The sequence below is a fragment of the Ctenopharyngodon idella genome, chromosome 2 (genome assembly GCF_019924925.1).
Source record: "Ctenopharyngodon idella isolate HZGC_01 chromosome 2, HZGC01, whole genome shotgun sequence".
In the NCBI taxonomy this organism is placed as follows: Eukaryota; Metazoa; Chordata; class Actinopteri; order Cypriniformes; family Xenocyprididae; genus Ctenopharyngodon; species Ctenopharyngodon idella.
In genome coordinates, this window is record NC_067221.1 from 32,982,143 (window position 1) to 33,003,942 (window position 21,800).

General features: G+C 37.7%; 1 protein-coding gene across 2 annotated transcripts; it reads right to left on the reverse strand.

Moving 5' to 3' along the window:
* Positions 1-1,591: 1,591 nt before the first annotated feature.
* On the reverse strand, positions 1,592-21,800 carry slc39a6 (solute carrier family 39 member 6). Of its 2 annotated transcripts, none has more exons than XM_051916813.1 (11): positions 21,655-21,800; positions 18,148-18,816; positions 17,920-18,064; positions 17,724-17,822; positions 16,593-16,762; positions 14,437-14,613; positions 7,400-7,487; positions 6,982-7,323; positions 4,964-5,044; positions 4,623-4,813; positions 1,592-2,100 (listed from the first exon to the last, which is right to left on the reverse strand). In XM_051916813.1, the coding sequence occupies exons 2-11, from the start codon at positions 18,805-18,807 to the stop codon at positions 1,948-1,950; spliced, it is 2,106 nt and encodes a 701-aa protein (XP_051772773.1). In that variant the 5' UTR covers positions 18,808-18,816; positions 21,655-21,800; the 3' UTR covers positions 1,592-1,947. The 2 variants fall into 2 exon arrangements, with proteins under 2 accessions (XP_051772773.1, XP_051772782.1); XM_051916822.1 differs by lacking the exon at positions 21,655-21,800 and adding an exon at positions 21,434-21,571.

Consider the following 21,800-nt stretch of genomic DNA (forward strand, 5'->3'; position numbering starts at 1 on the left):
ATTTGATTTGATCAAAATACAGTAAAAACAGTAATACTGTGAAATATTATTCATTTAAAATAACTGTTTTGTATTTTAATGCATTTTAAAATGTAATTTATTCCTGTGAAGGCAAAGCCGAATTTTCAGCATCATTACTCCAGTCTTCAGTGTCACATGATCCTTCAGATATCATTCTAATATGCTGATTTGATGCTTAAGAAACATTTGGGCAAAAAAATATTTTTGTGGAAACTGCGATACATTTTTTTTGATGTAATGCATCCTTCATAATTAAAAGTATCAATTTCTTAAAAAGAAATCTTACTGACCCCAAACATTTTAATGGTAATGTACACAAAAGGATATTGGTGGATATTTGTGCATGCTCATTTCCCTTCTATTTTTACATTTATATTACCTTTGCTGTCAGCTAACTCTCACTAAGTAACTTTAAAAAACATCTAATCATTTAATAATATTAAATAAATCTCAAAATAAATATCTTTTTTTTTCTTTCTTTTTTTTTAATCCATGGGGATGGTTTCTTAATAAGCCAACCCAATAATATCAACAGCTTCTACTATAATCTCCACTGATAGACACTATGGGCCTCATTCATGAAACACGAGAAGAACTTTTTATTTGTATTTTTTTTGTAAATCATTCGTAAAGCCGTTCTGACGTAAATTTTCGGATTCACGAAAATGTTTGTATTTTCAAAACGTTAGTTAGTACGAAAGAAATTTACACCTTCCTACCACGTGTAAGCGGTGCGTAAAACATTTGAACGTTCTGTATTCTAATTTAGGCAAACTGATCACATTGCATTTTGATGCACTATGTACCATAATAATATTTCACGAGTTAATTTGCCCTGTTTTTATTTTTTTTGTTCTTCTTTGGGTAACGTTAATAGACAGTGCTCGTCACTGTCACTTTTTACCCAGCCGACCAATCCTACTTGTACAACGATCCTACTTGTACAATTGGAGAAGTTAATATTGCTGGTTACTGCATTTTTATATTAAGTAATATTCTTCAGAATGAGATACTAGTAACACATTACTGCCATGAATATTCTGTATCACAACAACCAAAAGTATCTCAGATGGAAAAACACTGTGCTTGTAAAGTGCTTTCAAGCGCCACCAGCTGGCCGTTTTCAGAAGAGCACCAGACATAAAATGGTTTACTGACTAAAATGCTTTGGTGGACACACGATAATTGAATATTTATTGCTAGGCATATGGCCAATTAGTCTCTTTTGAATTTATGCAGTTTACTGGAGCCAAACCTGAGAAGGAAGTCCAGACGATTCCACACCGTTCCTGGACACGTAATTTGCGTAGATGTAACTCATGGGCGGGGATTATGTTAATTATGAATTAGCGTGCACGCGGCCCTATTTACAAATGTTTGGAATTCATTAATATACACACGTTTAACTACCAAATCCGTTGTATACGAAGCGTTTGTGAATCCGGAGGAGTTTTCGTAAAGGTCCATTTTACACGCAAATTACTCCGAATTTGCTCGTATATTTACGAAAGTTTCATGAATGAGGCCCATTAAGTTCAAATACAGTATAGACAGAAATCAGACAAAGGCATCATGGGAAACTCAATACTTTACTGGAATGCTGGAGGAGCAGCATGTGCAAAATAAACAATGTAACTCGCTTTAACAGCTACTGTACAACACTGTGTAACAATAAACAAGTAAAAAAACCTCAAGTTTCTCTTTTATACTGAAATTGTAACAGTCAAGACTTACACTTTTTTCTCCCACAAGCAACAAGTAAGATGACAATTATTCGTGCATATTAAGCAGCTGCCACTTTTTTCACAGATTAAATTATATCTCAGGCATTTCAACAGGTGGACATGAAGTGAGCAAGATCATTGCTCTTTGACCTATGTTAGTAGAGGTTTTTGTGGAGTGACGTCTTTAGATTACTGCATTAATTCAGAAGCCAATGTCAAGTTGTATCTTGTGCTCAAAAACAGCAATCACAAGCATGATGCCAAAGCCCAGGAGTATCCCAGCATTCTGCAGGAGGAAGAAACCATAGTGACTGAAGCCCGCTTCACTTGCATCATTGTGTAACATCTCGGGTACCTACAAAAACAGTATAGACAGAATACAGACCATTTTAGAGATCACTGTTTTAGTTAGATAAGCACAAAGTATATGCTGGAAATAAACATGTTTTTATCCACACTGAAATTACTCCTTAGAAATGGTAATACTAAAAAAAAAAAAATAAATGATGGAAATGGAAAATGTAAAAATAAAAGGCGATAAAAAATATTAATGAAATACTAAGGGGAAAAAAAACCTTTTTTTTTTTTTTCCCCTCTAGTATTTCATTAATATTTTGAATTGGCTTTTATTTTTATATTTTCCATTTCCATTTTAATATTACTTTAATTTTTGGTCTTTATAATTATTATTATTTTTAGTATTACCATTTAGGTTTAATTTATTTTTATTTCAGTTTTAGGGTATATTTACACGCCAAAGATGTACTAAAAATGGAAAAGTTTTTCTGTTGCGGTTTTCATGTACAAATGGCAATTCTGTCACAAAGATCCCCATTTACGGAGCCCCGCACATGACATGCAAGAAAAAAAATTAAATCGTGCGCACGATTTACTAATTCATTCCCTCGATTTACTAAATCGTGCGCACGACTTACTAAAACGTGCGCACGATTTACTATTTCGTTCCCTTGATTTATAAATCATGCGCATGATTTATAAATCGAGGGAACGAAATAGTAAATCGTGCGCACGATTTTGCCTACTATTTTTTTCCTGCATGTCATGTCTGGGGCTCTGTACCCATTCAGACTGATTGGCAAAAAACAACTAAAACATAAATGCCAGGCCAGTAGTTGGCGATGTCACTTTGTAATTTTGCATTTTTGTAATTTACAATGAGGCAATAACGGTATAGTTTTCAAAAACTTGCACTTGCACCAGTTTTAGAATGTTTGCGTTTTCAGACCTCCAAAATGCCAGTCGTGTAATTGAACGGCCAAAGCGCATAAAAAGTTTTCCGTTTTTAGTTGAAAATTGTGTCGTGTAAGCACCCCCTTTTAATTAAGGCAACATTTCTAATTTTCATTTTGCTCACAATTTACATCTAATATTTTGTTATTTCAGCTATATTTCAGTTAACAAAAATGTTTTAATATTTTTAGTTAAAGGTGGGGTAAGCCATATTTCAAAAACACTGTTTGGAAGTTAGTCGGACAGACACCAACAACAAATGTGTAACCAATCAGCGTTAGGGGACGTATGGTGGTCGAGGAAAGAGAACGAGCAAGAGGAAGATTTGAAGAAAAACACAGAGAGAGAGATGAGACAATACAAAAAAGCTCAAAAGAATATCACTGGAATGAAGGTTCATGACTGGGCAATCGCTTTAGGACCCGCGTTAATATTAGAAAAGCTTTCCAGCGCTGGAGAGAGCTAAGCGGGAAGGCCTGAAAAAAGACGCGGAGGCTGCTTTGACTCTGCTTCACATGTGAGTAACACTGGGTTTGAGTGTCATTGATTGTCTGGAGCTGCTGTGCTGTTGGCAACTAACAACAAACTCTTCTTCGTATTTACTGACATGTACTGTACGTTCATCATCTGAGCTTTATTTTCAGGAAGCATTATTTTGTTGCACATCAGCTGTGATAAACAGACATCCACTCTCGCATTGCGTGTGGCCAGATAGTGAGAGTTGTGCAGGTAAACCACTGCAAACTGACGAACGCTAGAGAATGTGGTGTTTAGCGTCATTATTAGTGCACTCGTCTCGCCTGCCAGCAGCGGTCAGGGTTTGAGACAGACTCGGAGAAGGGTGGCTAGGATTAGAGGTTGCATTTTGGAGGCGGAGGGGATGAGGTTTGTTTGGGTTGATTTCAAATATCAATTAAAGCTGCAAGCAGCAATGAAAGGGCCCCTCACACCCGGGGCCACCGCCACCCGGTGGCCTTAGGAAAACAGTGAATAGTGGGTGACATGCATGTAAGCGAGTAAATACAGGAGAAATACGGCAGTCATTTCGACGTGCCACACTTCCTGTTGCCAACAGGTGGCGCTCTGACTTACTGAATATTGCCATGTAGACGTTATTAGGCCAGGACTATTATCAAACGTGAAGTTTGGAGCAGATCGTGCATTGTATGCCTGAGTTACAACAACTTCCTGTTTCGTGGCGTTAATCGCAAACATCAGCACTTAGCCAAGTGTTGCATGATTTAATGTGTTTATAGCATGCCACTTCATGGCATATTTAAATGTGTTTTTGGGGAGTGAATTACAGTGCAAAGCATGCCATTTCCTGTTGCCAGCAGATGGTGCTATGACTAAATGAATATTGGCATATAGATGTCTTTAGGCCAGGACTCTTATCACACATGTGAAGTTTGGGGCAGATCGGACACTGTATGCCTGAGTTCAATTACAATAGGGTCCTCACACCATCAGTGCTCGGCCCCTAACAATGTCCAACAGCGTTTTTGAAATATGGTTTACCCTACCTTTAATGATAATAACCCTGCTGAGGGATGTAGTATTTCTAGTAGACAGCCTTTTAAATCTGCCCACCTCAATCACAGCATCTCTTCTTTCTGTGCTACTCACCATGTCCACGAGAGCGACGTACATGAATAACCCAGCTGTGAGAGCAAAGACCCACATGGCAACATTCTCGGCGTAATGACCGATCAGAATGCCTGTGATCATGCCCAGATATCCCATCAGGGCCGACAGCAGATTGTACAGGATGGCCTGTCGTACTGACATACCCGCCTTCAGCAAGACCGCAAAATCTCCTGCATAAAAGAGGAAGATAAGGCGTGAGGTGAGTGAGAACAGAAAAATTTCATAATAATGCAATAGACAACAACTTGACTTCTGGTTCCTTCCATATTCTGATACATTTCTGATGTCAAACAAACTGCCACCCAATGGCAGAAAATTACCCAGCTCATGAGGAAGCTCATGGCAGAACACAGCAACTGAAGTACTAAGACCGCTGGACAAACCTTCTGTGAATGCAGCCCCTGAAACACAAAACAGCACACAATCTGTAAATGCTGTTCCTCATGCCAAAAGCCTTAGTGTGTGTGTATATATGTGTGTGTATATATATGACAGTAGTCAACATTTGAAGTGGATCAAAGTTGTCCTAAAACCTTCTTCTTAGGACAACTTTGATGAACTTTTTTTTATCCACTTAAAATGTTGACTACTAATTTTATATATAATACATATATATACACAGTGGGTACGGAAAGTATTCAGACCCCCTTAAATTTTTCACTCTTTGTTATATTGCAGCCATTTACTAAAATCATTTAAGTTCATTTTTTTCCTCAATGTGTACACAGCACCCCATATTGACAGAAAAACACAGAATTGTTGACATTTTTGCAGATTTATTAAAAAAGAAAAACTGAAATATCACATGGTCCTAAGTATTTAGACCCTTTGCTGTGACACTCATATATTTAACTCAGGTGCTGTCCATTTCTGATCATCCTTGAGATGGTTCTACACCTTCATTTGAGTCCAGCTGTGTTTGATTATACTGATTGGACTTGATTAGGAAAGCCACACACCTGTCTATATAAGACCTTACAGCTCACAGTGCATGTCAGAGCAAATGAGAATCATGAGGCCAAAGGAACTGCCTGAAGAGCTCAGAGACAGAATTGTGGCAAGGCACAGATCTGGCCAAGGTTACAAAAAAAATTTCTGCTGCACTTAAGGTTCCTAAGAGCACAGTGGCCTCCATAATCCTTAAATGGAAGACGTTTGAGACGACCAGAACACTTCCTAGAGCTGGCCGTCCGGCCAAACTGAGCTATCGGGGGAGAAGAGCCTTGGTGAGAGAGGTAAAGAAGAACCCAAAGATCACTGTGGCTGAGCTCCAGAGATGCAGTCGGGAGATGGGAGAAAGTTGTAGAAAGTCAACCATCACTGCAGCCCTCCACCAGTCGGGGCTTTATGGCAGAGTGGCCCGACGGAAGCCTCTCCTCAGTGCAAGACACATGAAAGCCCGCATGGAGGACTCCAAGATGGTGAGAAATAAGATTCTCTGGTCTGATGAGACCAAGATAGAACTTTTTGGCCTTAATTCTAAGCGGTATGTGTGGAGAAAACCAGGCACTGCTCATCACCTGTCCAATACAGTCCCAACAGTGAAGCATGGTGGTGGCAGCATCATGCTGTGGGGGTGTTTTTCAGCTGCAGGGACAGGACGACTGGTTGCAATCGAGGGAAAGATGAATGCGGCCAAGTACAGGGATATCCTGGACAAAAACCTTCTCCAGAGTGCTCAGGACCTCAGACTGGGCCGAAGGTTTACCTTCCAACAAGACAATGACCCTAAGCACACAGCTAAAATAACGAAGGAGTGGCTTCACAACAACTCTGTGACTGTTCTTGAATGGCCCAGCCAGAGCCCTGACTTAAACCCAATTGAGCATCTCTGGAGAGACCTAAAAATGGCTGTCCACCAACGTTTACCATCCAACCTGACAGAACTGGAGAGGATCTGCAAGGAGGAATGGCAGAGGATCCCCAAATCCAGGTGTGAAAAACTTGTTGCATCTTTCCCAAAAAGACTCATGGCTGTATTAGATCAAAAGGGTGCTTCTACTAAATACTGAGCAAAGGGTCTGAATACTTAGGACCATGTGATATTTCAGTTTTTCTTTTTTAATAAATCTGCAAAAATGTCAACAATTCTGTGTTTTCTGTCAATATGGGGTGCTGTGTGTACATTAATGAGGGAAAAAAATGAACTTAAATAATTTTAGCAAATGGCTGCAATATAACAAAGAGTGAAAAATTTAAGGGGGTCTGAATACTTTCCGTACCCACTGTATATATATATATATATATATATATATATATATATATATATAACACATGGTTTCACAAGGTTTCAATTGTTCTGTGTGTGTGTGTGTGTGTGTGTGTGTATAAAATTTACCTATGGCAAGTCCGTCACTGAAGTTGTGAAGTCCGTCTCCCATGATGACCATCCACGCGAGCGTGGCCACGCCAGCCTGCTGGAAGTGCTGTAGCGAGTAGGAGTGTGTGTGTCTGTGTGTGTGAGTGTGCGGGTGGTGGTTCTGGGAGTGGTGGTGATGCAGTATGTGGTGGTAGTCATGGTGATGATGATGCTGCTCATCTGACTGGCCAACAGTGTCATGGAAGTGGGAGTGGCATTTGTTCTCACAGTCTATGTCGGAGTACAGCTCCGCCCCCAACATCACCTCTTCTTCCTCTGTCACACCACGCCCACATGCGCTTCCGCCATTCGTTTCAACACCTGATGTTATAGACATATCATGTAAGAGAGATTCATTTTAAACCTCAAACATTAACAAGCATCAAAAAAAAGTTACCGTCAAGTGTTTTGACGTCATTGTCTTGTAATGATGGCAACTTCTCGGATTCCAAGACTTCTGTGGTGAGATCAGCCCTCTTCTGCACCTAAAAACACAGATATAATTTCTTAAACTACAGAAATTCAAGGAACACCTCCATGCAACATCCATGTTACAATGTTCAGAGAATTAATACTATGACTTGCGGAATAGCTAAAGAATGTGAAACATGACTATAACATTAAATATGAGATCTTTACCTTGTACTTTGATTTTGTGTTGTGGGGGAAATTTTGAGTTTCTGTATAATTTCCATATGATTTTACTTATATGCTTATGGTTAAATGATTTTGTTTTTCTCAGAAGTGTTTAAGTATGCATTCTTTGGGTGACTTTGGGTTACAAGTGGAAAAACACTGAAGTGGTAAACATGTTCCTAATATGGTAAAAGGACAGAAGCTTCATCTTTAGAGGTCAGAGATATAAAAGTGAAGGGAAGCTTTCATTCTTGGTCTTACACTCTGCAGCTACTTGTGTTTCTGTATGACTGTCTGACCTTTCTTGCAAGAAATAAAACTTTCGAAAGACAATTGGATGTGTTTATCTCTTATGCAGTAGAGTCAGTGTTGATTTTTTGCCACAACAATTTGGTGTCAGAAGAGTGGGATTCCTTGGATGTGCCTTTTGGACCCGAGAGCGGACGGTGACTGATCATCCTGGACTTAGTAGTCTTAGCCCTACCCCGAATAGATAGAGGGATGAGGGGCCGACCGCCAGGGCCCAAAAGGGGACACCACTGCAATCAGTAAACGAACCCAGGTGGCATCACGACTCTCTTGTAAGAGATAAATTATACATTTTTATGGGAGATTGAAGTTTTGTGATTAAGAGTGATTAAGAGAGAAAAAAAATTGAAAAAAAAAAAAAAAAAAAAATGGAGATTTGGTAAAATTTGGAAGATTAGGAAACGGGACAAATTGAAAATTTGTGATTTGGAGAATTGGGTAAAAAGATTAGGAAACGGAACAAACCATATTGGTGGCTCTGGCTGGCTCTGTGGTCGTGGTCAAGGGGTTTCTAAGGGGAACTGAGGTTGCGCATGCAGAAGCAGCAAAAGTCATTTCTAAAGGGGAAATTTGGGCTGCGTCATACAGCTGAAGCAAATTTTGTGGGATTGAGCCAAGCTGCAGTGCAGGTGCTGCAGGAATAAATTTGTAAGTCAGGGAACTTAGGCTGTATGACACAGTTTAGACAAAACTTTGGGCAGAGACAGCGCGATTAAGACGTTCCTGGAAACTGTATCACGTTGGGACAGTAAAGACGTTTCCATGGAGGGAGGTTTCTGAGAAATCTAAGCTGGGTCACACACTGAAGCAAATTTTTGGGATTGAGCCCAGCTGCGGTCAGGGTACTGCAGAGAACAAATTTGTGAAAGGGTGACACAGCTTAAACGTCTTAAGCTGGAGCATTAAGGCTCAGCCCGTCCGGTTTTGGGTTAAAAAGATCGGGAGCATTGAGGCTCAACCTGTCCGACTTTGGGTTAAAGGTCGGATCTGTAGGAGACGTCCAACAGATTATTAGGTGCGCATCGACAAGGTAAATCCACGAGAGTCGGGAGATCCAATATGGGGAAATCCCAGAGCAAGCTTGCAGAAAATGATGCACCAGTTTATCAAATGAGAAAATTGTATGGCCAAAAATGCATGCTAGATGTAGATAAGTTAATCAAACAATATGATTTTCCGAGAAGAGGGAACGTTGAGTGTCATAAGACTTAAGGTCGTAAGGGAATGAGAAGAAGAGAACTGCGGTGTGGGGATGTTGTGTGAAAGCGGTGTGTGTGTGAAATGTAAGCAGACAAGAGATTGTTGGGTGCAGGAAGCAGACAGAAGGGAAAGGTCAATGCAGAAAGAATTGGCATGTAGGGAAGGAGAACTGAATGTAACTTACAAAAAAGTTTTGTTTTGCATCCATTAAATGGAGGCATGACATTAGATGTCTAGAGAACTACAATTTATATAATAATGGTTGAAGGAGAAAGCAGCTATAAGGCTGTCGGTACAACCTGGTAGTTGAGATATGGGTAAAATAACATTGTGGTTCTGCAAAACAGTAGAAACCATATTTGATAAGATGTTTTGCATCTGCAGACTAACTATTTAATAGCAGGATAAGCAGCTATAATGAAGAGAAATATAGCAGCAAAATTAATGTTATGAAAATGGAAATTCTGAAAGAATGTTTCACTTTATGGAAAAATATTTGAACAGTCTCAAGTATGTTTTTATGTGATGAACGTATCGCTATCATAGTGTAAAATAACTAAAATGATTTAGGACCTTTAATTTCTAAATGTTTGGTTTATGATGGTCAAAATGAAGGGAGTTTAAATGGCAAAAATGAGACTGCCAGTTGTAACAGAGACTCAACCTGAGTGGAAATTTGTCATTTCTAATTTCCATGATACAGTGGCAAGAAAAAGTATGTGAACCACTTGCAGAATCTGTGAAAATGTGCAAAATTTTAACAAAATAAGAGAGATCATACAAAATGCATGTTATTTTTTATTTAGTACTGTCCTGAGTAAGATATTTTACATAAAAGATGTTTACATATAATCCGTAAGACAAAAAAATAGCTGAATTTATTAAAATGACCCTGTTCAAAAGTTTGTGAACCATTGATTCTTAATACTGTGTGTGGTTACCTGGATGATCTACGGCTGTTTTTTTGTTTTGTGATGGCTGTTCATGAGCCCCTTGTTTGTCGTGAACAGTTAAACTGAGCTCTGTTCTTCAGAAAAAATCTCCAGGTCCCAAAAATTCTTCAGTTTTCCACCATCTTTTGCATATTTGAACCCTTTACAATAGTGACTGAATGATTTTGAGATCCATCTTTTCACATGGAGGACAACTGAGGGACTCAAACACAACTATTTAAAAAGGTTCAAACATTCACTGATGCTTCAGAAGGAAACACGATGCATTAAGAGTCGGGGGGGGGGGAACTTTTGAACAGGATGAAGAGGTCCAAATTTTTCTTATTTCGCTTGAATATCATTTTTTTTCATTTAGTACTGCCCTTCGGAAGGAACATAAAATACTTGCATGTTTCCCAGAAGACAAATTAAATACAATTTACCTTGATCTTCAAATTCAAAATGTTTTCACCCCCGTCTATTAATGCATCATGATTTTTTTCTGGAGCATCAGTGAATGTTTGAAACTTTTTTAAAAGTTGTGTTTGAGTCCCTCAGTTGTCCTCAGTGTGAAAAGACGGATCTCAAAATCATTCAGTCACTGCTGTAAAGGGTTCAAATATGCAAAAAATGCTGGAAAACTGAAGAATCTGCCGGACCTGGAGATTTTTTCTGAAGAACAGAGCTCAGTTTAACTGCTCAGGACAAACAAGAGACTCATGAACAGCCATCACAAAACAAAAAAACAGTCGTAGATCATCCAGGTAACCACACACAGTATTAAGAATCAATGGGTCACATACTTATGAATGGGGTTATTTTAATAAATTCAGCTTTTTTTTTTTGTGGATTATATATAAACATCTTTTATGTAAAATATCTTACTCAGGACAGTACTAAATAAAAAATAACATGCATTTTGTATTATCTCCCTTATTTTGTAAAAATTATTAACATTTTCACAGATTCTGCAAGTGGTTCACATACTTTTTCTTGCCACTGTATGTGAGTAAAAGACAAATATAAACAGTTGTTTATTTGAAAACATATGTCATTTCTGGCAAAGTCTTAAGCTGGGCCAGAGTAAAGTTTGATGTTAAAAGTTATAAAAAGTAAGTGTACTAGTCCTGAAATCCTCAGAGTCTCTCTCATTCAAAGTCAGCTAAATGCTGCTATCTGAGCTTGTGTCATAAGTGATAAGCTATTTATAGTGAAGTACAGTGTCTCAGTTGAAAATCATGGACACAGAGATGTTAAAAGAAATGATTGCCATGAAAAGGGCAATTAGTTGTTAAATGTGTCAAAGTAAAAGTCAATGAGTGTAAAGAGGTCTTTAAATTAGTAATACAGACCTTGAATGATAGAAGTGACTATTTTGAGGAATTTCCTCTATGACCAGCAACTTTTTGTCTGATCTTTTTCACCACCATGTGCAGGGCCGATGGCTCCGGTTACAGATGTAGCAGAACACTACTCTGAATGGACAGTTGTGACAATTAAGTTCACCGAGTATAATGTCAGCACTGATATGTTGCTGCTGAGAATGTCTAATGATTTTAGTGATTAAATACTGCTGTCATTAACCTGTCTCCATGTTTTAACACTATTAGGCAGTCCAATGGCTCTGGTGGCTCTTGAATGCACCTTTCCTAGGCTCCAGAAAACACCTGATTCTGTTGAAGAAAACTGTCAGAGATTTCATGATGGGAAAGAGCGGTTACCAGTGTGCACGAGGTGATTTCTCAATGACGGGTAAGATCCTCTTTGGCCAGACAGGGGACAACCTAAGGCAGGGGGTTACTGCTGCTACTGGGCATCTACCCTGAAGGGAGGTGTTTTATGTGAGATGGGTATGAGAGTTGAGCGGATGTCTGTGAGGCCAGCACCATCAAAAGGGGGGATGACCTGTGAGAAGGTACAGCAGTCTGACCCAAAAAAAAAAATGTTCCTTTATACCACTCACCAGAAACCGCATTCCTAGGATGGCTTGTTTTTCATTGTGACAAGTGTCCACAACTTGATGCAACTATGCCAGGGGACAACACCCTGAGGAAAAAGATTAATGATAAAGAGCTGATGGGAATGAGCTTTCAAGAGCCGAATGAGACCATGAGGTGATTGCCCGTCATTTCTGGGGAGACCATAGTAAAATTTAGCATGATGTTGGTTGTCTTATGGGCAAAAACCGGTATAGAAGTTTAGGATTCAGCATTACGATGAATCCCTGAATTCATGAGGCTGTGTTGATTTTGAACTAATATGTCTCTATCATAGTTTTACTCCTGCAGGTCATTAGACATGGCAGAGGATAATTCCAAGGCATGGTGGTGGCTAAAGATGAAGACTGATTTTGCAGATTCAAGAGAAAGTTAAGTGAATTCAGCATTTAACCTAAAGATAACTTTAAAAATGCTCCTAAGTGTAACAGTCTTGTGAGGCTGTTGAATTGATTATTTGTGCAGTGAGAGAGAGACTGCTGGGGTAGAGGCAAGGATACTCTGTCTGTCATTTATCAGCCTGTTAAAGCTTAAACAAAAAGCAATGAGATTGGAACCAAAACAACCCAGCTGACTTTTGTAGAAAAGAATTAACATGAACAGATAAGTTCTGAGACTGGATAAGAGATCATGTAAAAACTAAGTAAAGAACTACAGGGGGAAAAAATGTGAAGTTTAAATGTTTTTTTTTTTTTTTTTTTTAGATTTTAACACCAAAAGCAAACTTTGAAAATGAGCAGTTTATAGTCATGTGTGTCTAGTGTGAGTGAGTGTACTTTGTTTTGTATGTGTTAGTTTGGGGACACTATTCTGTCCTCAAAGAGTGTATATGTCATTAACCTTCGGAATGAGTGTTTTATCATTACAGATGGGTTAAGTGAAACGACAAATGTTGACAAGCAGATAATTCTGATTGAATCTGATGAAAAAGACGATACAGAACATGGGACGAGCTTTAGGTGGATTGGTTATCCAGCTCTGTCTGCTAGTGGTAATTATGACTACTTTTGTAATTTATGGTGGTGATTTGAATTACTCTCTGGATTAGTATGTTTAAGCATTTATGTAAATTGGAATTGAAAAATTGAAGATTGCCATCCATGAGTTAAAACCCTTGTCTAAATTCAACGGAGGGTCTGAATTTAAACACTGTCAGCTATGTGTGGTCACAATGATAAATGTAAAATGTTGTAGACTTGACAGCAGAGAAACAGTGACACACTGGCAATAAAAATTATCCAGAGAGCCCAGTAACATTCACAGTATGAAGGACTGGTGGGAGAACAAAGGAGGATGGGAAGGAACATCACTGTTGTTTGACTATCCTTGATCAGGTCTGTACACCATGACCTGACCTGCGAGACAAACCACTTGATAACTGTGAGAACGTGTTGCTTGTAGATGGCTCTGCCTTCAGAGACAAAACAACAGGCCTGAATTGCGAAGGATAAGTTGTGACCATGGAATGTGAAGTGTTAGTTTCAGGGCTGCTGTCCTCTAATTATTTGGCATAAGCAGATGAGCTTGTGACCCTCACTGGAGTGGGTAAACTGGGGCTAAACAATGAGTGGCATCAACCGAATGGTGTGAACATGACATGTTGAACTATTGCAAAGAAATGTCTTCTATCCTGTCTAAGGTTTGTGTACAGGTGAAATCAGCTCAAGGAATTCCAAATCACTACCAAGGTTGGACAATGACACATCGTGGGCTACAAAATAGATCTGTTGTGAAAAAATGTTATACAACATAGCATGTACCATCTTAATGTCTGTAAAATGAAGGATGCTATCGTTAGTTCTATGATTTGGGCAAATTTAGTTGTTTGTATGAAAATCAGAGATGAAGAATATAAATGTGATGTAATAACGTAAATTTGCTTGTTTTCATGTTTTTTTGAGAAGATATGCATTTTTACCTTAGTGAAGCATTGTAGTAGATGTAGTGATTAGTTATCAATGAATGATAAAAAGGGGGGAATTGTGGGGGAAATTTTGAGTTTCTGTATAATTTCCATATGATTTTACTTATATGCTTATGGTTAAATGATTTTGTTTTTCTCAGAAGTGTTTAAGTATGCATTCTTTGGGTGACAAGTGGAAAAACACTGAAGTGGTAAACATGTTCCCTAATATGCTAAAAGGACAGAGGCTTCAGCCTTGGAGGTCAGAGATATAAAAGTGAAGGGAAGCTTTCATTCTTGGTCTTACACTCTGCAGCTACTTGTGTTTCTGTATGACTGTCAGACCTTTCTTGCAAGAAATAAAACTTTCGAAAGACAGTTGGATGTGTTTCTCTCTTATGCAGTAGAGTCAGTGTTGATTTTTTGCTACAACAGTGTGTTTGTACATTTTGCTGACCTTCTGTTTTTTGTCTTTGTACATTTTGCCAAGGGTCAGGAAGTGTTCAATAAGGAACATGATGTAGACTCCACTCAGAGCCGTGAGCCCTGTCCACACAGGCCGAAGGGAATCCTCTTCCACTTCTTCACCGTGGTGATGGTGCTCTGTGTGGCCATGATGGTGATGACCCAGAGACTGACAGATGACAATCATAAGTCAATGAGAAAACTTGCAAATTACAGAAAAAATGTGTATACACTACCATTCAAAAGTACGGTGACCGGGAGGGGACATGTTCGGTTCACTTTGTTTTGTAGTGGCCACGACATATTTACTCGTGGGAACGTGATAGTAAGTCGTGGCCTCGAGATCATATGGTGAGGGAATGATATATTTTCTTGTGGCCATGATTTCATTATGTTGAGGGAACAACATCTATTTCTCATGGCCACGAGTTAAATGTGTAAACAACCTGCGCAACCTGGAATTATCAGAAATGGATAAGATTATAATAATATTTATTTTTAAATTAAGTAAAGCTGCGATATTAACATATTGACATATTGCGGCCTATTGTATTGCGCACGATGTTGCCTAGACAGCATTCGAATGAAGTTTATCAATAAATGTTAAAAGAATAGGCCTATGCCTTGTACATTTTTAATCTCATCCAACAGTCTTTATTATTTAATTTTTATATTATTATTAGTTACATTTAGCTACTCATTATAAATATATTTGCTTTATTTTCCCTTTCATTTCCCATAGCCATCTTTTTATCTAATTAACATTCTGTAGGCTACCATTACTTAAAGTTCATATTTTGTAAATACTGTAAATGCCCGATCATGCCAATAAATTTTTGACTTTATGAATGTATTTCTGTAGACTACAGTAGCTTAAATAAGCGTCTGTTTTCACTTGTAGCCCCTCGTGCCTGTGACAGCATTCGAATGAAGTCCACAAAAAATGTGTTAGCCTACTATTAATAGGCTATAGCCTATGTTAAAAGAATATTTTGTTTATTATTTGTATATAGCCTATAAAAGCTTTGATTTTATTTATTTCTGTAGGCGCACAGGAATTTTACAGAAGTTCATTTACGGGAATTTAACATATATATTTCATTTTATTTAGGTTTAATAGGCATAATAAATAAATACACGATCAGTGAATGGATTAAAAAGGCTGTGAGATGGAATGAATAAAAATGTTTTCTTGTAGGCCTAGACTATATTATTTTATGTTCTTACATAGGCTATCCTTTTATCATTATTATTATTATTATTATTATTTAATAATAACAAACTTCATTTGAATGCTGTTTAGGCAACATCGTGCACAATACGATATAGCAAATGCAATATGTTAATATAATCATTTCTTATTTCCGCATTGTTTCTTGAGCATCAAATCATCATATTAGAATGATTTCCAAAGGATCACGTGACTAAAGACTGGAATGATGATGCTGAAAATTCAGATTTGCATCACAGGAATAAATTGCATTTTAAAATATTAACATAGAAAACAGTTATTTTAAAGGGTTAGTTCACCCAAAAATGAAAATTCTGTCATTAATTTCTCACCCTCATGTCATTCCACACCTGTAAGACCTTCGTTCATCTTCAGAACACAAGACATTTTTGATGAAATCCGAGAGGTAAGGTTGAACCACAGCAGTCAGGTCGACTTTAATAACATCTTTAGTACCTTTCTGGATCTTGAAAGGTTATATTGCTGTCTATTGTGGAGTCAAAGAGCTCTCAAATTTCATCAAAAATATCTTAATTTGTGTTCTGAAGATGAACGAAGGTCTTACGGGTGTGGAACGACATGAGGGTGAGTAATTAATGACGTAATTTTCATTTTAGGGTGAATTAACTCTTTAAAGTGCAATAATATTTCAAAAAATTCCTGTTATTACTTTATTATGATCAAATAAATTCAGTCTTGTTGAGCATAAAAGACTTCTTTTAAGAATATTACAAAATCTTATGGAGCCCCAACTTCTGAATGGTAGTGTATGTGCATCTGTAAATATGCAAGCACAGCACAGGTGATGATTATATCATATCAGTAAAAAGTAAAACAGACCAAAAAAAGGAAGCAATAATTTTTGTGTTTGAGCTTAAAACAATAGTGCTAAATCCAAATGCTAGTTTGTGTCTTACATGTGGTATGAGGTGTAGGAAAGCATCTCCGCTGAGAGTGCCCACTGCAAGGGCCACCAGGAAGCTCAGCAGGAAGTTGAAGCAAACTCTGTTCATGAGTGGGATCAAAACCACACCGACTAATGCCAGTAAACTGATCAAAGTGATGGAGAGAAACCCTCCTACCCATGCTGTAACACAAACATACACAGTTATTGATCCAAACAAACCCATTATTGTCATGTCAGGACATGTTTTTTTGCAGTATCAGTAGATATGTATGGAAGCTTGTTTCTGTCACTGAAAAAAAAAAAAAAAAAAAAAGATTTACAACTTTATATCTTGCAATTCTGACTTTTTAACATGCAACTGCAACTTTATACTACTCAATTCTGTCTTTATAACTGGCAATTTATAAAGAGTTTATATAGAGTTTATATAAAGCAATTCTGAGGAAAAAAAAGTCAGAATTGTGAGATAAAAATTCACAATTACCTTTTTTATTTTTTATTCAGTGGCAGAAACAAGCTTCCATAGACATGGGATATTTAATTGTGCATGAACATTTCCTCTGATTTTACATTTAGATTATCTTTGCTCACTTAAGTTAATTTTTATACGCACTTATAATTTAATAACACTGTTAATGTAATCTTTAGCAAATCTCATAATGAATATCCATTTTTCATACTGTACATTATAATGTTATGAATTCATTTGTAGTATTTAATACTGATTAATTTTATTTTTTAGCGTTTTATTTTTAATTTATTTACACAAATAGTTATCAACAATAAAATAAAAATGATCAGCTTATCATTTTGGGGTAGAATTTTTATAGTGTCATCCCCAAGTTTATGGATTATAATTTAACCAAAAGGACTCCTACAGATATAATGCTATGATTTCATTGGCTGAACCTACTCACTCAGGTGGCTGGCTGTTTATCTAATATACCATGTAGTTTGTATAAATGGACCATAACAAATATAATGAATATTAAGTCTGGGACAATATATTGACGCATCGCAAATCGAGAAATGATTCTGGATCAATTATGATATTTTATGAATGTATTGCATTTCTCTAATCGATTCTGAGCTTTATTAATTAGCCTTGTTATATTTAAAAAACATAAGTAACAATACTTACCAATGTTAATTGAAGCATTCCTTGGGCTTCTGTCATCGGTTTGATTATGCGAATGATGGTGATGATGATGGTGGTGGTGGTTGTGATGATGGGAATGATCTGGGGGGAAGTGAATTGTTATACAGATTATGCGAATCAACTATTACAACTGTGATTCAAAAATATAACTATGTAAATTACAGGCACAAAAGCTCACCTGGATGGTCATCCTTATGCAGGAGGCAAGACTTGGAATCAATCTGCATGAGAAGCGCAGGGCACAGGTAACTGAAATCCTTGAAAGAGAGACTCATTTCCTTTGTCATGCCATGTGACTGCAGGATTGTGGAGGCATTTTGACACTGGCAAAAAACAGGACTTATGTGAGTGAGGTTTGTCAGGGATTTTCAAGGGGAGAACTATGGAGTTTTGTGTGTTTGTGTACCTCTAGACGGCTATGGCCGTGTTCATGTTCATCGTGGTCATCATGCAGGTGGGTGTGGTTAGACTGTGTTGCATTGGGCTGGGTGTGGTTATAGGAGTCGTGGTCCTGCGTTAAATCATAGTCAGCGCTACGATTGGTCCGCCGTGATTTTGTGACGTAGGACGGCGTAGTCAAAGGTGTGGTCAGTTCCTGATTCATCTTCATGTAGAGATTGTGGTGAGCATCTGACTGGCTTTTCTTCCCAGAGGCATTATCAGATTGCACTTTTGGGATGGGGTCACTCTTCTCCACATTATGATCAATACCCCCCTTCTTGCTGGTGACATGATGCGTGTGTGTGGTGAGTTTGTCTACATGAGCGTGCTCGTGAGTATGCGAGTGTGTATGATTATGTTCGTTTCCATGGTGATGGACCATCACTTTCCGGATGCGGTCAAGCCCCACCCCCTTTAGTAGGTTGTACAGGCCTTCTAAGGAGATACTCCCATTCTGGCCATACTTGTCAAACAGAGCATGTAGGTGGCGCTGCTGTGCCTGTTCTGCTACTCCACCATCAGTCTCAGTGGGCATAGATGTGCAGTCTGAACCTGCCCCCACTGAACACGCCCACAGCAATGTCAGTGACATCACTGGCAAGAGGCGTGGCCACCAGCCAATCATACTGGCATCCTAAAACAGAAAAAAAATATTCTGGTTATTGTCACAATTCTGTAACAGCACAATATCAACATTACAATTCTGAAACAGACAATAAAAAACAAATAAATAAAATAAAACTCCCCGTAACCCCCATTTCTTTACAATGTGCGAAAATGGAAAGATTTATTTTAATTACCAAAAAACAAGTAGTTAACAATTAAAAATAATTCATTTTTGAACTGCAGTTCAGGGCTCGACAATAAGGACTGCCCAATGGCCCGGGGCCAGTGTGAACGACGCTCAGGACAGTAGACGGAACTGTCACTTGCCCGATCGGGCCAGTGCTGTAGGATGTGCAATATATATCGTCTATGATATCGTAATTGTTGATTTAACAATCTGAAATTATCGAGTAGCTCCCTCACTTTACAAAAACCAAACAAAAACACACCCATTGGGTGCACGCATGCACTACGTGACGTAGTCTAGTAAGGTTAGGTTAGACTAGTGCGCGTCCATATTTAGTGTAAGCATTCACTTCGTGATTTAGTCTATTAAAAATCATTTAAAATGCATCAGAAATCAAGATAAGGTGCAAAAATGACCCTGTATATCTTTCATATTTATACAATTTAATATAGTTAACCAATATTAAACAAAGAGCGCTGTTTTTCTCCAAATATCAGCACGATTACAGATGTGATATTGATTTTATACAGCGTACAGTTTAATGAACAAGAACTTAATATCAAGTGACTTACATTTTAGACACCAAATCGCCTGTTTCGCTCTAATTCGCCTACGAAAATAGTTCCAAAGTCCACAGCATTGTTTTGCGTCTCTGAGCAACACTTCCTGATTGAATCAGCCGTTTGAATGAATCGGTTGAATCTCAATGACTCGCTCATTAACAGTAATTCGCTGCCACCTACTGGCGGGTTTAATTTCGCGTTTAAAGTGTCTTTTCATTTTTAAAATAATTTCAAAATAACAGTATTTAACGTTTTATATTTTCAACATTTCAAAAAATTATTTATGCATCTGTAACTGCTCTTGACTGATTAACTTTAATAAATCTTTATTTAATATTTAATCTATAGTTATATAGTTAGCTATACATTAGATTACAATTTCTGTACCTGAAAATCTCCTATTTAAACCTACATGAAAAACTTGAAAAGCACTGTTTATTTCATTTATATGTTTGTTTGTTCTGTTGTATTTATTTTTGCTATTACTCATAATTTGATTATTTGTTACTATTTTATTACTTGCTGTTTATTTGTCTAACAATATTTAACATTTAAGTGAGTTAATCTAGTAGCTTTTGTGTCATACCCCTATTTATTAAGGTTACATGCATCAAAAACAACAAAAACAATAACTAGGCTTTTTTTATAGGCCCATTTTCTTTTACTTTATTATTTTTTTGTTGTGGGGCAAGTGAAAATTTTGGCGGGGCAAGTAAAAATTTGAACCACTGGCCCAAACGGGCCAGTAGAAAAAATCCTTAGCGTTGAGCCCTGGCAGTTAATTGAAAACAAATTCAATAGATTGCCAAAATAATGGATCTCAATCACTAATTATGCACAAACAAATCATGAGTTGTCAATTTTTGTACAAAAATGTATTCTAAATTTACTGGAAAAATACAGAAACAACTGATATCACACATATGCAAAATAAACTTTGAGTGGTACTGTAATCGTGTTAAGATTAGGTCATTTTACATAGATATTTCATCTTAAATACATATTTCATCAAAGGAAGGCTGTAAAAGAAAGGTTGCGCAGATGACCCTTGTATGGATATAGATGGGCGTGTTTTATGCAAATTACTAAGATTGGGGTAGGCATCTTATTTAAAATACTCCAAATTCATTAACATTATAACGAGCTTAAGAACAAATTTATGTGCGTTCGCAAAACTTTTTTTACACGGAAATCTTTCGTGAGAATTTCCGCTGTGCGTATAAATAATTATAAAAAATAATCCACGCAATTACTGATAGATGACACTCAATACTTTTGAGAAGTAACGTTACAGAAGCCCAAGACCTCTGAGGTAGAACGGTCCAAAATCATTTTAAGGGGGAATACATATAGATTTAAAACTAGCTAAAAAATATGGTATTTGTGACTCTAATAGGCCTACTGTAAAGCAAAAAAAATAAAAAATAAAATAACAATAGTGGGACACCGTATTCATAAAATACGCCATAGCAAACGACTCCATATGCTTCTGAAAAGTGTTCAACTGTAAGTCCTGGAAGAAGTAGTAGCACACATCGGAATCAGGTGAACAGTACATGCATTTCCATCACTGGGGTTTCTGACATACTGTATCATCTAAACACGCCGCGCATCACTAACACCTGTTTACACACACTGCGACAACAATAATAATGACAATGTCAATGATTTTGACAATAACAATGACGTTTCTTTACTGGATTACAGGGTCGATTTCATTTATATTTTGAGATCTATGAAATCACTACTTGCAAATTTAACAGAACTGATGTGGAAGAACAACAGGCGTCACGCGGCCTAGTTGGTGCTTTCCTGAACACAAAATTTCTCCCGCCCTAACTGTACTTTTACACGCGTAACGGACTGACCATACAGCAACACTATTTACTGCTTACCGGGAGTCCACACGCGCACCACGCTCGAAATTAAGCGCGTTCTAGACGGCGATTCTGCACACAACACCACAAGCACCTCAACCAGACCGTGTGCAAAAAAACGTCATCGTTAAACCGGAAATAGAGCGAGTGTCTTTTGTTTCAGAGAGGAGCGCGCGGCAACATCTCTTCCCTGCCATTCCTGAACTAACGGCGACTAACAAAACAAACAGCAGACTTACCGATTCGATGTGGTTGCTGTAGACCTCTTTATACGGATCGAAAAACGGGACGCTCCGTGATGGAGCCTGATGATTTTAGAGAAGTGGCAGAAGCTGATGTCATTGGTTTAGATGTAGTCACATGACCACGCTGTTGCCTGATTCAT